Source organism: Netta rufina, assembly GCF_964035555.1.
Source record: "Netta rufina genome assembly, chromosome: Z".
Classification (NCBI taxonomy): Eukaryota; Metazoa; Chordata; class Aves; order Anseriformes; family Anatidae; genus Netta; species Netta rufina.
Window position 1 is genome coordinate 41535009 of NC_140126.1, and position 16930 is coordinate 41551938.

Sequence of the window (16930 nt, forward strand, 5' to 3'; positions counted from 1 at the left end):
CGGCAAGCCGCAAAAGAACTGCCAGCCCTCAAGGCACACTGACAGACATGATATACCAGAGTGATATTTTTTTTCAGTGGCAACACTCAGCAAACAGGAATATTGTCATCCATTCTCAGCAGTAGTCATAAAAAAATGAGCAAGTAAAAGTAGTATTTGCTATAAATCAATCATTCAGGGCAACTGCACAGTGAGTGTCTGTGTGCATGTGTGTCTATTTATCTCTCACACTTGTACAGACGTAGGAAGGAAGACAGAGTATGTACCAGGGAAATACTGGGTATCTTTATTGTGTTGATTCTCCTTTTGCTTTTCCAAGGAAAATACATAAGTACGAATAACATTAGTTCTGTTACACTTTGGTGGAAATGAGATGCTGCCCTCAGCACCGCTGTTTCTCGTCCTATGTTGAGTCATGCAGTATAGATATTTTATCCTGCCAATGCCTCTGCTGTAAGACCACAGATCATGTTATCACTTTACAAATATAGCATATTAGTACATCTGGAAAGCTAGTCACGCTGTGGGGTTCAGACAGGTCTGGCTGGCCACGAGCTGTACTGCTGCTATAAACAACCTCTGTGTCCCAAATTAAATAACCACAGAGTACACTCAGGAGCTCTGGACACTCGTGTTCTTTAGTAGTAGGTAAGTGACAGATTTGCTGATTGTTGTATTTCTTCATATGTGTGGGGTCAAGGTAGGAAATAGCAGTGAAAGTGAAATGTCGTTATCAGGTCTTTGCTGCTGCTACTGTGCTGTGGATTTTTAAGTGTTAATGTATATGGGAAAACAGCTGAAATACAAGGCATTAATCCAAAGTGATGTGTTTGCTGGATACCTTTAAAGATAGTAAGCTTCACCCCATATGTTTTTTTCCTCTAAATACATTTACATTTGTGACAAATCCAAACTGTATAATTTAGGAAAGCTTTCAAGACTCCAGCTACTTGCTCACTCCATGACTCATTTGTAGTAAACCCTTGCTATTACATCTCAAGGACATATGCTGGTGTGTGAATGATTTTCAATAAAAAAATGATTGGGGTAGTTTGGTCATATATCTTTGTTGTCTGTCAAAATTTAGAGTGGAGCTTAAAAAGAGTTATAGAAGTTAAGTTTCTGAAGGCCACTTACAGCTAATCTAACATGGTATAGGAAATCCAACTTGCCAAATATTTTGTGAGCAAAACCTTTCATTTAAAGTCAAATGTTGTCATCATTGACATACTACTTTCTGTAGGCTAAATGGTACAGACCAGTTCGCCTTCTTTTGGTAGTAGTTAACTCAGCACCGTTGCCAGGATCAAAAAGGATCCTACCAAAGAGTTTCATTCACTTTGCTCAGAGAAAAGGTGGAGGTGAAGAACTGCTACAAGAAGGATGCTCAGCTGTCTTTGCCACCTGTTTCTCCTATCTACGGGCATGAGAGAATGTGGTGGAAAATTCTAAGGCTACATCAGTGGCCAGGGAAGAAAACTGAGGTAATACAGCTGTGGTGGGGTTTGGACCACTTAAGCTAAGCTAACTTAGCTGCTGAAGTAGTTAAAAACAGCATATTATCTTGCTTATCTAAATTGTTTGTTCTATCATCTTAAATCATGTAATCTGAGTTTTTAGGCTATGAGCATTTTACTCAACATATGAGTAAATTTGAAATGACTAAAAGGCTTGAGTCATAGGTCAGACATGGGTTTTTGCTCACTTTCTGCAACACGGGAAGATGCAGGTAGTAGGATAGGATTCTTCTTAGTTCAGTGCATGGAAAATGGACCTAGAGAGCAAAAGGACGTAGTAAAAATTTTGTCTATTCTCTGTTATCTGGCTATTCTCAATTAGGAAATGCAATCTAAAATAATATTTCTAATGGTGTCACCCATAAAACTAACTCCACAAGCTGCTGCCAGTGTATGAAAGATAACTCTAGTAGTCCTTCTTCCTGGAGATGGCCAAAGCCCATTATCCATATGCTGAATGTAAATAAGTCCATTAAAGGTTCTGCTAAAAAAAAATAAAAACAAAAATCAATGACATAAAACAGGTCTGAGAACCCTGAGACTGTAACTTTCTGCTTAATTAAAATAATAATATATGAAAGTTTCCATGTTTTGTTCATTGGTACTGTGCGCAAATTTATTTGTCATGTGTCTTTGAATAAGTAATTGATTTGGAGTATTTCTAATTCTTAATACATTCTCTAGCTTTTTGAGGATTTTTTTGTCTACTACCCATGACAATTGTTTTCATCTGCTGATTACAGCTATATTCGTAGATTCAACCACTTTTAAAAATATTTAATATACTTTTGAGCTCACTGTTATTCCTTTGACAAAAAACAACCTTAAAATACATCCCCATCAGACCTCTCTCAATCTTGAGAGAAATAGACCTCTCTTCAGTAATGCCCTGTGAAAAAATAGAGAATGGCTTTGTGTCATAGACATCCAGTGTTTTGTTAGCTACATTGCCAGTGGAAGAATCACCTTGAATAATTAGTCAGCTCACTGAAGTGTTAGGGGAATACATCTGTAATAAATCCCCTTGCATATGTAACATCTATCATGCTTAATGGTAAACATATCAGTGCTACAAGAGTTGAAGTACAAGGATTCAGCTGTAATTCAGCTGCTAATTAATCCATAATTAAAGACCTAATTAATGAACAGCCCAGTGAAAAATTATCTGAAAATCAAGATGTGAAGACTGGAGTGATAAAGGGGAATCTTTGTGAGACTGGTTATTTTACATCAAGAATATCGACTGATTAATGAGAACTGTCAGTAAGATATTGTGCTGCAGCACTGGACAATAAGAAATATGCTTAGAAAAATGTGTGGAAACCAAGCTCAGCCCTTCAATGTCTATATTCACCTTTTTTTTTTTTTTTTTGATGTTTATGTTTATTTTAATTATCATTTGTAATTTTTTTTTTTTTTTTTGATGTTCATAGTTAGTTATTCTTACCTGAAGTATAAGTAATAGGTTAAGAAAAAAATATTTGTTCGATTAGCTCTGGTATATAAACTATGAAAAAGTTATTTATTTATGTGTTAAAGAGGCTAATGTCAGATTTTGTCCTTAAAAAACTCTTTTATATAATAAATAGAAAACTCAAAAATAACTTGATTTATCAGAGCATTTAGGATTAAGAACTGTGATATGCAAATACACTAATTTCTGAAATTAACTTCAGTGAAAGCTGGACTACTAAATAGTTTGGAAATGTTGCTGTCTATGTTTGTTTATCTAGGAGCTGGCTACCTGAGAATGCGCTCTTGAGAGAGCAGGAGGGAACATTTCAAACTCCCAAAACATCTGGGCTTGTGTCCAGGTGTCAGGACTGCTTTCTTAAGCCTGAAGCAGCTTGTTCCTTTTCTCTTCTATTTACTTTGTGGTGCAGCAGCATTTACTGGATCTCTACAGACCCAGGGCTTCTAGGGGATTACCTGCCATGATGCACAGGGTTTCCCTGCCTACATGTTCTCCCTTTAAGCATGCATATATGATCTGAGGTGTGATCTAACTTGGGTCCCTTACCTGAAACTCTGACTGGTAAATCTGCACATTTGGCAGGTTTAGCTACAGATAAACCTGCAAAACTTCTGGGGAGAATAATTCCCTGATGGTGTAGAGTAAGCTCGTTTTACCAGCAGAAGTACTGTGTAGGGAAAAACAGCTTCCTGCTCTGCAGTCCCCTCCCACTTCCAAAGTAGCACTTCCCCATTTAAGAATTGCGCAGTTAGCATACCATAGTTGTATTCTGTGGCCAGTGTCACCCTTTCGATTGCTCTTGCAAGCATCGTGCATGTGTAATTTAATCTTTCCTTGATAACACAAAAAATGTGTTTAATTGGTATACAAAGGTCAGGTTCCTTTTGAATTATTTAAAGACTCGTGAGATAAATAACTTGATCATTCTGAAGCATTCAATGTGTGAGTCAGCTTACTTCCTAAGAAATTATTTACAGGATTCGTAGGAGACATGTTCACTCACGCTTTCCCCTATGTAATCCTGCCAGTAATATTCATGAAACCTTAGCAGATCTCCCACATGGATTATCTGAAAGAAAAAGGGCTCAAGTGAACAAGACCATTAAACAAATTGAAGAAAGAAAAACATTAATATTTTGGTTACTCAGCAATGGAAAGTTTATACAGTGTTATTTTTGAAGGCAACCGAGACCCATATAAACTCTGAAGGATTGTAACAGAGACTAATATTGGCTGTATTAGTAGTTAGCGGAACTATGTTGGACAGCTTTCTGACTAAAGAGATGACATGGGTTTTGTTCTATAGAATACACACTGCACAGGCAAGTTGGCCAGTATTAACACTGACACCAGCTGTGTTCGGATGAGGCTAGACTATAATATAATAAAGCAAATGTAATTTTGGCATATGACTAACTGTATTAAACACACTCTAGACAAGACAGAGATAACCTTGACAAACAGCAAGAAGCTTTAAAAGAGTTGATATAGTCAGTTCTGGAAGGCCATGTGGTCATCATATCTAAGATGACTCTTACCCTATGCTCCACGACTTTCCTTTCAAAAGATGTTGCTTCTCAGAGCATCTATATATCTCAGGTGCTGAGATGAAGGCAGAAATGTTGCAAACTGTTCATTCAATGAAACTGATGATCTGAAGTGCACTTCTATAAGATTTCTGTGTGGAATTCAGTGCTACTTTTAGCTTACCTGTCCTTAAGCAGTTTGCTTCTTCAAGATCAGACAGGTCATGCTATTGTGTTGAACACACAGGTAACTTACATGAAACTCCTTCAGCATCAAAGACAGAGTTGCAGAAAAGCACTCCCATTTAAACAAACAAACAAAAGCCACCACAACAAAAACAAAATAAAAGAAGTTGCCTAAGTGGTCCAGCATAGCCCAGTTTTGCCCAGTTTTGCTACACTTCCAGATGTATTGCAAGTTATCATTTTTCTCCTTTTTCCCAACCCCAGTTAAACATCAAAACAAAACAACAAACAAAGAGTCAAATTCTCTGGTAACAGAGGCCAAATAAGAACAAAAACAACAGAGTGGTCAAGACAGCAATGGCTGTTGTCAAAAATGGCCAGGGAATTGCCTAGCAGGTCTATGGCATACCTGTAAATCATAGAATCACAGAATAACAGAATAGCTTGGGTTGAAGGGGATTTTAAAGAAAATCTAGTTCCAACCATCCATTAGGTCAGGCTGCACCATTCTAATAGATCAACATCCTTCTTGTGCAGGGGACCCTAAACACAAGGGGATGACATAGCAGTAACTGAAGGGCGTGAGGGATTTTAGGAGGTAGCATACTAAATCTGAGAATAACCATACATAGAAATAATAAAGATTATAGACATTACAAGGCAGATGCCTTCTTTTTTATTCTGTAGTTTTTCAACACCTTACCAAACAGATCTTAGTCTAGAGCTCCTGGGTCCTGCTACTGTGGAAAGAAGTCCAAGGGGGATGCTAGAGAGCTGTCTGGGTGCCTTTAGGTCAATTTACACAATAAAATAAAATAAATGATAAAATAAAAGTAATCCATGAATATACTTAAGTAGATGCTTTTACAAGAAATAACATTTGGCATTAATGTTTTATTATTTCAATGAAAACACGATGAGTGTCATCACTAAGATTTTGATTTTTTTTTTCTCACCTAATCCTCCAAATGCTTAAGTGTGTTAGTATTCCTTAGCACATAAGAAATGCCTTTGATTTTAATAGGTCTATTTATATATGTAGTAGTATGAATAAAATTTTTACAAAATAGTAAAATAATAGTTCTGTCTTCTTCTTAAGACCAGAAATCTCAATAAAATATTTGTAAAGGTCTTTGTTTTGTTCAGTGCTTACAGGGACAACATATAGCAATCAGAGAATTAAAACAATACAGAGTGTCATTGTGTAAGCATGCACATCTGCTCAGCTTCAACTGGCCCAAAGAGGCAGTAGATTATTAAATTGCCTGGAAAGAAATAAAAATTGGTTTCAGTGTTGAAATGGAGCCTGAAGTAGAGCAAGGCTGAGAGACTTCTTGAGGAGAGGGGATTTTTAAGGTTCTCTAGTGAAAGCATGGGGCTCTGGAAAGATGACATTGAGAAAAAATATTGTAGACATAGTACCTCAGACTGAAAGCACAGCCCTCATGGGAAGAAAAGTAAATTCCTTTTTTAGAATGTAGATTGGATAAAAGTTACCTTTAAGGATTCTTGTGTATGCATTATTGGTGAAAACTAGGTATGACCTAGTTTTCCTTATTGAGGAAAAGAATATGTTGCAATAGCCATAGTGCTGAAAGGGATTTTTTTTTTAGTATTTTTTAATATGATTATTATTAAAGATAATATTTTTGTTCTCACTTTCTCTTCCACCTTTCTCTTTCTGAGGAAAAATATAAAAAGAAGGAATGAGAAAAAGAAAAGGAAACATCTCTGCCGTTAGTTCAAGTTTCACTGGTTAAAGACTCTAGTGTCACTTTGCCACATAGTGCAAATACTTATTCTTAAAAAGCTCTTTTAATGTTGAAAGTAATTACTTAAAATATATTTTACTTAAAAATATTGCCTAAAAAGTAATGTGTACCTAATTCCGAAAGGAAAACTTTTCAATCATTAAAAAAAATATTTAACCTAATAGTCAGCTTTACTTCTGAGCTAACTATTGCGAGAAAAATTAGACAAGAAATAAGGCTGACTTCCCAGTATGTTGTCTTTTAAGGATATTGGTTAAAGCCCTGTAGATTACTTCTCTGGAGGTGTAAATGACCAGGGATAAGATCATTGGCTTCCATAGGCGCACACAGAGAACTGTTTTCTTTTTTTTTTTTTTTTTTTTTTTTTTTTTTTTTTTTTTTCCGCAAGTGATTCTTTTGTAAATTACATCTTTGCCTTCTCTCTCTCTCTCTCTATTTTTTTTTTTTTTTTTCTCCCCCTCTGGAAAGCACTGTGCTATCATACACTACTCAAGAGCCTTACTTTTGTGATCTATCTCACTAATAACTCATAAGACTGAATGAACATTATAACAGTACATCATATAAGAAAGGTGAGCTGATGATCCACAGCATTGTATAGATATAGATATCACCCAAGGAAGATGGCATTAAGTTGCAAACTCTGCCTCGTTATGAAGCAGGGCTTTGCAGATGCTGGCTCCATAGTCGGGACTTGTCCTTATCGAAAACAAAGTTGCCTATTACTTGTGGAAGAAATAAATTGTATATGAATCTCTCTCTCTCTCTCTCTCTCTCTCTCTCTCTCTCTCATCTATCTATCTATCTATCTATCTATCTATCTATCTATCATCTATCTACTTATCTATCATGATTGTTTTTCACTTACTGCTTTGTTGATGGGTTGGATAATCCTCACAAGAATGACCAAACTAGTCCTTAATGAACATGTATGGGGTGTTAAAGGAGCAATGCTGAATTACAAAAGGATGGGGAAACTGGAGGGAGAAGAGGGCTGAAGTATGTGTATAACAACCATCTCTACACATCCTTCTTTTAGTGTAGCAGTTGGAATAGGTGACTGCTTTGAGTGTGGCAATTTGACTACGTGACCTCCAGAGCCCCCCTCACACATTCTGTGATTAGTAACAAAGGGTAAAATATACATAGTGATTATCTGTGAAGATTCTATGTATGGGAAGGAAAACAGGTGTGGAATGCTAGTTGAAGGGAAGTTAAAAGAAGTCTATAATGAGGCATGTCTCAACTCAGAGGTAACTTCCCATCTGTGACTACAATGTGATAGATTCGGTTCTTGTGCAGGCCTAATACAATGATTGGAAGAAAGCAATTGTTGTGTGTGAGCTTGAATAGGATCATCTCTATGTTCTAGAAATAGAAATTATTTTTGGTAGCTGTTTTCTCCATCTCAAATTCTTTCCACACATGAGTAAGCACCCTGAAGAACCTGCTCTTGGTATCAGATTAGTCTACTATCTTCCTGCTTGCCAGACTCCCTTTCCTGGACAACATCTGTAACATCTCATAATGAATGGCACCTGAACTTGGAGAGAAATATGGTTAATTCTTTATGCCCATGTTTCATGCCATCCTGGTTGATTCTCTTTGTTCATATTTCAGCCCCAAAATTCTGTGAATTTTGTTAAGTGGCCTTTTCTGAGCTGTAGCTAGCAACAAACTTTTGTGTTTATCCTGTTGAACATTTCTAGAACCTTACCACCATATGATCTAATCAGGATTTGTAGCTCTGTTCATTTTGAACAGATTAGTCCTCAGGAGTTATGATGGACACCTCTCACCTCCCACCCCTTGTACTTGGACTTACCATTGAAGAGAAACTCCAATGCATCACTGTTTAATCCAATATGTGGATAGAAGTTGTATAAAGTTTTCCATCCTGAGCATATAATAAATCAGTGTCTCAATAAAGAACAGATGACTTAACATGAGAGACAGGAAGGCGGGGAACAAGTCAAGAAAATAGAGTACTTTCACAGTTCATTCAGACTTTTTGTTGATTAAGGCCATCTAGTTCCAGCAGAGGTCAAGTGTCCAGCTGCCACTTCACTGTCTCTCAGCAATTCAGCTCCTGCAATAGCCCTTCTACCAAAACAGAGTGCTATGAGTTGATCTATTAAAATGAATTAGATCCTGAAGAGTGACTGCAGCTACTGTGAGGAGGAAGTTCTGGTTACCGTGTTTCTTGATTTAGACAACGGAGGAGAGTGCTTTATTTTAGGTGATAACCAGTTTCCTATAAATTAATTGTGAAAACATTTTAGGAAGGTGCGTCTGATTATAGATAAACCATTCCACTGAGAATAAGGTCACCGTTCTCATTACACTGCTATTAATGGGGTTTTGACTCAGCTGTTCTCAGCAGTCAGTTCCAGGTAGGCTATGAACAATTTTTTGCTTCATTGTTAATGCTTGTAAGGATAAACAAGCAATGGGAGAAGTTTTATGTTCACCAAAGATAGCAGATATCTAACCATCCTAAAATAGAGAAGATTTTGTTGTCCAAAAATATCAGTCTCTGTGTATCAGTATCTCTGTGCTAGCATTTGGATGTTTTTATTAAGGATGTTTCTTACTAACATGACAAATAAGGTGGACAGGTAGGAACTTTTCCTTTTGGTATACATCTTCATAATTCATTTTAATCCACACTACATGTCTTCCAGAGGACATTACAGTGTTTTGCTGGCTCAGAAAATATTATTCCTCTATGTGTTACGTATTATAGAGAGATCTATATGTAAAGAGAAAAGGGACAGTTATGATAGTACAAGAGGAAAAATGCAGAAGAGAGAATATTTCTCCCTTCCTCCTCAGTATTATAACAGAAGGACAGAGAAATTGGGCCATTTTCAATAGCCCCAACTGAAGGATGTAGAGCTTGGAAAAAATTATTACAGGCAGGTCTGAGAAAAACATAATAGCTGAAAACTTAAAATACCCAGTAAAGAAAATGGCAGATTGCTTTTTCAGTTATCAGTGGATGTTCCAGTGGCCCTTCCCTCCCTCCCTCCCTCCCTCCCTCTCTTTCTTTCTTTCTTTCTTTCTTTCTTTCTTTCTTTCTTTCTTTCTTTCTTTCTTTCTTTCTTTCTTTCTTTCTTTCTTTCTTTCTTTCTTTCTTTCTTTCTTTCTTTCTTTCTTTCTTTCTTTCTTTCTTTCTTTCTTTCCTTCCTTCCTTCCTTCCTTCCTTCCTTCCTTCCTTCCTTCCTTCCTTCCTTCCTTCCTTCCTTCCTTCCTTCCTTCCTTCCTTCTTTCTTTCCTTCTTTCCTTCTTTCCTTCTTTCCTTCTTTCCTTCTTTCCTTCTTTCCTTCTTTCCTTCTTTCCTTCTTTCCTTCTTTCCTTCTTTCCTTCTTTCTCTTGTTCTCACTTTCTCTTTCTCTCTCTCTCCCTCTCCCTATCTTTCTTTCTTTTGAAAACTGAATGGTATAATAAAAGTGGAATCTAATGAAGTCTCAATCTATGGAAACCTCAAAGTATAAATAGCTGATTTTGCTTTTCTCTTTTTCTATATGAAAACAATTATTTTTAAAAAGCTTCAATGTTCTGTTTTGTAAGACTTGTTCACAGTGGTCCAGCACATGAACTAATAATGACAGAAATGATCTGTACCTGTATTTCATGAAAAAAATTGTGTTGTGAGGATTACACCCTCACCAGTGACTCCGGGCAAGAGAGCAAGAGTGCTGTTTTACCTGTTTCTCAAGATTTATACTTATATTTGTTAGTGATTTGTTTCCTTTTTGATACTGAACCATTCCTACAGATTAGTATGGGACACCATATTGCTATTCACACTATGTTTCATAAGATGCAAATCCAAGGTTTTCTCTTGTGGTAGTTAAAGGTGCTCCAGCATGTTTTTTCCCTCCTCAAGTTGCAAGATGATACAGTTCCTATTTGGCCAAGCTCAGTGATGTTCCCTTTTAAAGAGAATGAGAACTTTGTGATGAACTTTGGGAAAAGAAAGTTTTTTTGTTTTGTTTTGTTTTTTGTTTTGTTTTGTTTTTTGTTTTTTTAACTGAATAGGGAAGGATTGGTGAGCTGGGATCCAGTTCAGCTCAGTTCTTAACATCACATTAAAGATGGCCTCAGGTTGTAATACTTTGGTATTAACTCTTGAATTGTTGGGAGATTAACTTGGCATTGCTAGTTGGTTGAGGGAGGTGATAACCGCTCTACTCTGTGCTGGTATGGCCTCACCTAAAGTACTGTGGCCTCACTGCAAGTACTGTGTGCAGCTCTGGGCACCACAGTACAAAAAGGACATTAAACCGTTGGAGAGTGTCCAGAGGAGGGCGACAAAGATGGTGAAGGGCCTAGAAGGGAAGACATACAAGGAGCAGCTGAGGTCACTGGGCATGTTCAGCCTGGAGAAGAGGAAGCTGAGGGGGGACTTCATTGTGGTATACAACTTCCTCACGAGGGGGAGTGGAGAGGCAGATGACATATTCTCTGTAAACACCAGTGATAGGATCGGCAGGAATGGTGTTAAGCTGAGGTAGGCGAAGTTTAGGCTGGACATCAGGAAGAGGTTCTTCAATGAGAGGGTGGTTGCACACTGGAACAGGCTCCCCAGTGAAGTAGTCACTGCACCAAGCCTGTCTGAATTTAAAAAGTGATTGGACTGTGCACTTAGTCATATGGTCTAAACTTTTGGGCAGACATGTGCGGTGCCAGGAGTTGGACTTGATGATCCTTATGGGTCCCTTCCAACTTGGGATATTCTATGATTCTATGATTTACATGTCCTAGTAAATGGGGATCTTATCTTTGCAGAAGGTATGTTTTTATTTTGTGTTATAGGACAGATCTTTTAACTAATTTCAGAGTGTCCTGGTTACAGTTAGAACAGAATTAATTTTCTTCCTAGTAGCTGGTGGAATGCGGTGTTTTGGCTTAGGATGAGAAGAGTGCTGATAACACCCCGATGTTTTAATTGTTGCAGAGCAGTGCTTATACCAAGCCAAGGACATCTCAGCCTTTTGCTCTGTCCTGCCAACAGGCAGGCTGGGGGTGCAGTAAGAGCTGGGAGGGGACAGACCCAGGACAGGTGACCCAAACTAGTCCAAGGGGTATTCCATACCATCTGACGTCATGCTAAACAATATATAGGGGTGGCTAGCCGGGGGGAGGGGGCCGGACTGCTCGGGGTTAGGCTGGGCATCGGTCAGCGGGTGGTGAGCAATTGCATTGTGCATCACTTGTTTGTACATATTATTATTAGTAGTACTATTATCATCATTGTATTATTATTATTATTATTGTTATTATTATTTTCCTGTCTCATTAAACTGTCTTTATCTCAACTCATGGGCTTCACTTTCCATTTCTCTCCCCCGTCCCAGAGAGGGAGGGGGAGGGTGAGCGAACGGCTGCGTGGTGTTTAGCTGCTGGCCGTGTTAAACCACGACACAGAGATAAACACCTACAGTTACAGTAGGACAGGATTACTTAGGTCCATAAAAATCATTATGGTAGGAATTCACGACGGAGTGCTTTTGCATGATTTATGATGAATAAATACTGTATTAGTTCTCATTTTAACACTAGTTACATAAATTGCTACAGCCGCAAAGTCCTTAAAGTTATTTTCATCAGTGTTACTTAATCAAATTGGTAGTTTATTGCAACTGTGTCTTCATCTTTGACAGGGAAAAGTGCAAGTATTCCAGAAAATTTAACATTTATCTGTAGCCATTAATTTTATATAGAAATACCTTGTGTATAACATTGATTACTGCTAGCACAAAACACTACCAAAAATAGGTAAGATAGAAAGCATGTTATGTTAATATTTCTTTTGATTTTTTTTTCCTCTTAAGCTTAACGAAACATGATTGTTCAGTCCCTTATTTTTCTCATTGTTCTCTCCCAAAGTGATCATGATGGCTTCTTCTTGCAGGAGAAGCTTAATGTCAACAGTATGGGGCATCAGGTGATAATATTTGACTTTTCTCTCATAAGAGGACTGTGGGAAACTCGAGTTAAGAAGAACAAAGAACGTCAGAGGAAAGAGAAAGAAAGATTAGAAAAAAGCTCATTAGAGAAGTAAGCCAAATTTTCTTTCTTTCTTTTTTTTTTTTTTTTTTTAAATTGAAATCATTATTATCCATTATATTGGAATATACTAAGCATTATTAGACTGTTTTTTATTTGTGTGTGTGTTTGTGTGAGATTTCTTGAGTTCATACTGCTTTCTCATAAAGGATTTTAAGAGAAGTATAATACATGCTATGTACTAACTATGCATGTATTTCATTTGCCCCATTCTTTCCTATGTAAATTGTGATTTAGTGATGGTGTATTTCGCTTGTCTACTGTGAAGATTTAATCTGAAGAGAAAAATCATACATTTCATACCTTTCTAATGCTTGTATGCTATATTGCTTTTTACTATGGAATTCATGAAAACATGCTCATAAAATACAGTATGGCAAAATACTTAAGATCTTATTGAGTTGACAAGAGAAGCAAAATGATTGCAATAAATGGACATATACAAATATTTCTGAATAGAAGAGAGAACGTAGAAAAAAAAAACAAACACTACCAGAAGATTTTTTTGTTGTTCAGATATTAAAAAGACCCTTGATTATAGAGCTTATACCACTAATCATTATTTTATATATATATTTAACTTACTGTTTCTTTAAGCAATATTTTGCTTTCTTTATGTATGTCCCTATTAGAGACACTGAAATATTACGCTGTGCTGGCAATATTAGAAATATATGACTTATCGTTTTTTTCCCCTCTGAGGAGAGAACAAAGCAATAAAAATCACTTTATGCTTTAAAAATAAAATACACAATGTTAAACAGTGCCCTCATTTAAGGATACTAGATCTTGGTGCAACATTTTGAAGATCTGACTTAAAGATTCTGACTATCAGTGCAGCTATGCTGACCTTGCAGCAGAACAGCTTGGTTAAGAGGAGATCAGGGAAATGTACAGTTTGATTGCCTTTTCTGTATGAACTTTCTCTTCAAAACATTCATAGTGACAATCTTGCTTCTCTCATCTTTACATAAATCCCATGTTAAAAAACATAATCCTAAGAAAATAAAGAAGAAGAAAAAAGAAAAGATCTTCCTTCAGATTAAAAAAAATAAGTTTTCTTTTTGGTATGAGCTGAGGGGCAGAGGAAGTTTGCTGTTGTAAGTGTTCATGATGGTGGAAAATAGAAGTGAAGTCATTTGTGTTGAAATCTCATTAAATCTGATTTCTGTCCCAGCTGTTATATCACAGAATCAAAGAATGGCTGAAGTTGAAAGGGACCTCAGAAGGTAATCTGGTTCAACCCCCCTGCTCAAGCAGGGACACCTAGAGCAGGTGGCCAAGAACCATGAGGACCATGTCCTGGGAACTTTTGAGGATTTCCAATGAGGGAGACTCCATTACCTCTCTGCCTAACTTGTTCCAGTGCTGACTCATTTTCACAGTGAAGAAGTGTTTTCTGATGTTCAAAGGGAATGTTTGGTGTTTCATTTTGTGTCTACTGCCTAGTGCCCTGTCACTGGGCACTACTGAGAAGTCTATACCTCTGTCTTCTTTACAGCCCCCCTTCAGTTATTTATATTCGTTGATGACGTCCCCACTGAGCCTTCTCTTTTCCAGGCTCTTCCAATATTTTTCTCATAGAGATGCTCCAGTGTTTTAGCATCTTAACAGTCATTTGATGGACTGTCTCTAATAGCTCCATTTCTCTTGTATTGGGAGCCAAGAGCTGGACATAGTACTCCAGGTGAGGCCTCACCAGTGTTGAGTTGAGAAGGATTGCCTCCATGGACCTGATGTCAATGTTCGACCTAATGCAGCTCAAGACACCATTCATCTTTGTAGTGGCAAGGGTACATTGCTGTCTTGATTCCTATTTTATTTCCTGCAAAACTACTTTGCAGCTTGGTTGCTCCAGGATGTGCTTGTGTTTGGTGGTGTTCCTTATCAAATTCAGGACTTTGTAGTTCTCCTTGATGAACTTTACAAAGTTGTTTTCAGCCAATTTCTAAAGTCTGTCAAGATCCCTCTAATGGCTGCATGGACCTCTGGTGCATCAGCCTCTACTCTCACTTTTGAGTCATCTGTGAGTTTACTGAGGGTGCAGTCTATCCCCTCATCCAGATTGTTACCTAAGCTGTTAAACTGGACTGTACCCAGTACTGACCCAAGGACTACTGCACTTGTTACTGGCCTCCAAATAGACTGTGCCACTAACCACTACCCTCTGGGTCTGTCTGCTTAGCCACTTTTCAGTCCACCTCATTGCCTATTTATCCAGCCCATATTTCAACAGCGCCTCTGTGAAGATCTTATGGGGGACAGTGTGAAAGGCCTTACTGAAGAATGGGAGGACAATATTCACTGCTCTTCCCTCATCCATTAGGCCAGTCATTTCATCATAGAAGCTTATCAGGTTAAGTCAAGCATGACTTCCATTTGGTGAATACATGCTGACTACTCCTGATGATTTTTTTTTCTCTTTCTTTTTTTTTTTTTTTTTCTTTTTCTTTCTCTTTCATGTGGTAGGAAATGGTTTCCAGGATTAGCTGTTCCATCAGTTTCCCAGGGATCAAGACGAGGCTGAGTGGCCTGTAATACCCTGGGCCTCCTTTTTGATCTTCATGTAGATAGTAGTGACAGTTGCTTTCCCCTGGTCTTAGTGCAGTTCTCCCAGTTGCCAAAATCAACCACAAAATTTTGAGAGTGGCTTTGCAGTGATATCTGCCAACTCCCTCACAGAATCACAGAATCACAGAATCACAGAATTTCTAGGTTGGAAGAGACCTCAAGATCATCGAGTCCAACCTCTGACCTAATGCTAGCAGTCCCCACTAAACCATATCCCTAAGCTCTACATCTAAACATCTTTTAAAGACTTCCAGGGATGGTGATTCCACCACTTCCCTGGGCAGCCTGTTCCAATGTCTAACAACCCTTTCGGTAAAGAAATTCTTCCTAACATCCAACCTAAAACTCCCCTGGCGCAACTTAAGCCCATTCCCCCTCGTCCTGTCACCAGGCACGTGGGAGAATAGACCAACCCCCACCTCGCTACAGCCTCCTTTAAGGTATCTGTAAAGAGCAATAAGATCACCCTGAGCCTCCTTTTCTCCAGGCTGAACAAGCCCAGCTCCCTCAGCCGCTCCTCGTAGGACTTGTTCTCCAGGCCCCTCACCAGCTTCGTCGCCCTTCTCTGGACCCGCTCAAGCACCTCCATGTCCTTCTTGTAGCGAGGGGCCCAAAACATCACCTCCCTAGCCCTGCTGGTTACACTGTTTCTGATACAAGCCAGGATGCCGTTGGCCTTCTTGGCCACCTGAGCACACTGCTGGCTCATATTCAGCCGACTATCAACCATTACTCCCAGGTCGTTCTCTGCCTGGCAGCTCTCCAACCACTCATCTCCCAGCCTGTAGCTCTGCTTGGGGTTATTGCGGCCCAGGTGCAGGACCCGGCACTTGGCCTTGTTAAACTTCATGCAGTTGACCTCAGCCCATCGGTGCAGCCTATCCAGATCCTCCTGCAGAGCTTTCCTACCCTCAAGCAGATTGATACACGCGCATAGCTTGGTGTCATCTGCAAACTTACTGAGGGTGCACTCAATGCCCTCGTCCAGATCATCGATGAAGATATTAAAGAGGACCGGCCCCAGCACCGAGCCCTGGGGAACGCCACTAGTGACTGGCCTCCAACTGGACTTGACTCCATTCACCACAACTCTTTGGGCCCGGCTATCCAGCCAGTTTCTAACCCAATGAAGCGTATGCCAGTCCAAGTCAAGAGCAGACAGTTTCTTGAGGAGAATGCTGTGGGAAACAGTGTCAAAAGCCTTGCTGAAGTCAAGGTAGACCACATCCACAGCCTTTCCCTCATCCACCCAGCGCGTCACTTTGTCATAGAAGGAGATCAGGTTCATCAAGCAGGACCTGCCTTTCATAAACCCATGCTGACTGGGCCTGATCGCCCGCTTACCCTGCAAGTGCTGCGTGATGACTCTCAAGAGGATCTGCTCCATGAGCTTCCCTGGTACTGAGGTCAAACTGACAGGCCTGTAGTTTCCCGGGTCTGCCCTCCGGCCCTTCTTGTAGATGGGCGTCACATTTGCTAGCTGCCAGTCAACTGGGACCTCCCCTGATAGCCAGGACTGCTGATAAATGATGGATAGTAGCTTGGCCAGCTCCTCTGCCAGTTCCCTCAGTACCCTTGGGTGGATCCCATCTGGCCCCATCGACTTGTGCACATCTAAGTGCCGTACTAGGTCACCAACCAGTTCTTCGTGGATAGTGAAGGCCACATCCTGCTCCTCATCCCCTTCCACCAGCTCAAGGTACTGGGTATCCAGAGAAAAACCGGTATTGCCGCTAAAGACTGAGGCAAAGAAGGCATTGATCACCTCCGCCTTTTCCTCATCTCTTGTAACTAAGTTTCCCCCCACAT

General features: G+C 39.1%; 1 protein-coding gene across 3 annotated transcripts in view; it reads left to right on the forward strand.

Annotated features, from left to right (window-relative positions):
- Nucleotides 1-525: 525 nt before the first annotated feature.
- Nucleotides 526-16930, forward strand: part of LRRC2 (leucine rich repeat containing 2) — a 79317-nt gene continuing 62912 nt past the window's right edge. The window contains exons 1-2 of one of the 3 annotated variants that reach the window (XM_084304980.1): nt 526-648; nt 12396-12541. In XM_084304980.1, the coding sequence (XP_084161106.1) occupies nt 12417-12541 (125 nt within the window). In that variant the 5' untranslated portion in view covers nt 526-648; nt 12396-12416. Of the gene's footprint in view, nt 649-1388; nt 1485-12370; nt 12542-16930 lie in introns of those variants that run through there. The other 2 variants (XM_084304981.1, XM_084304979.1) reach the window with 2 other exon arrangements.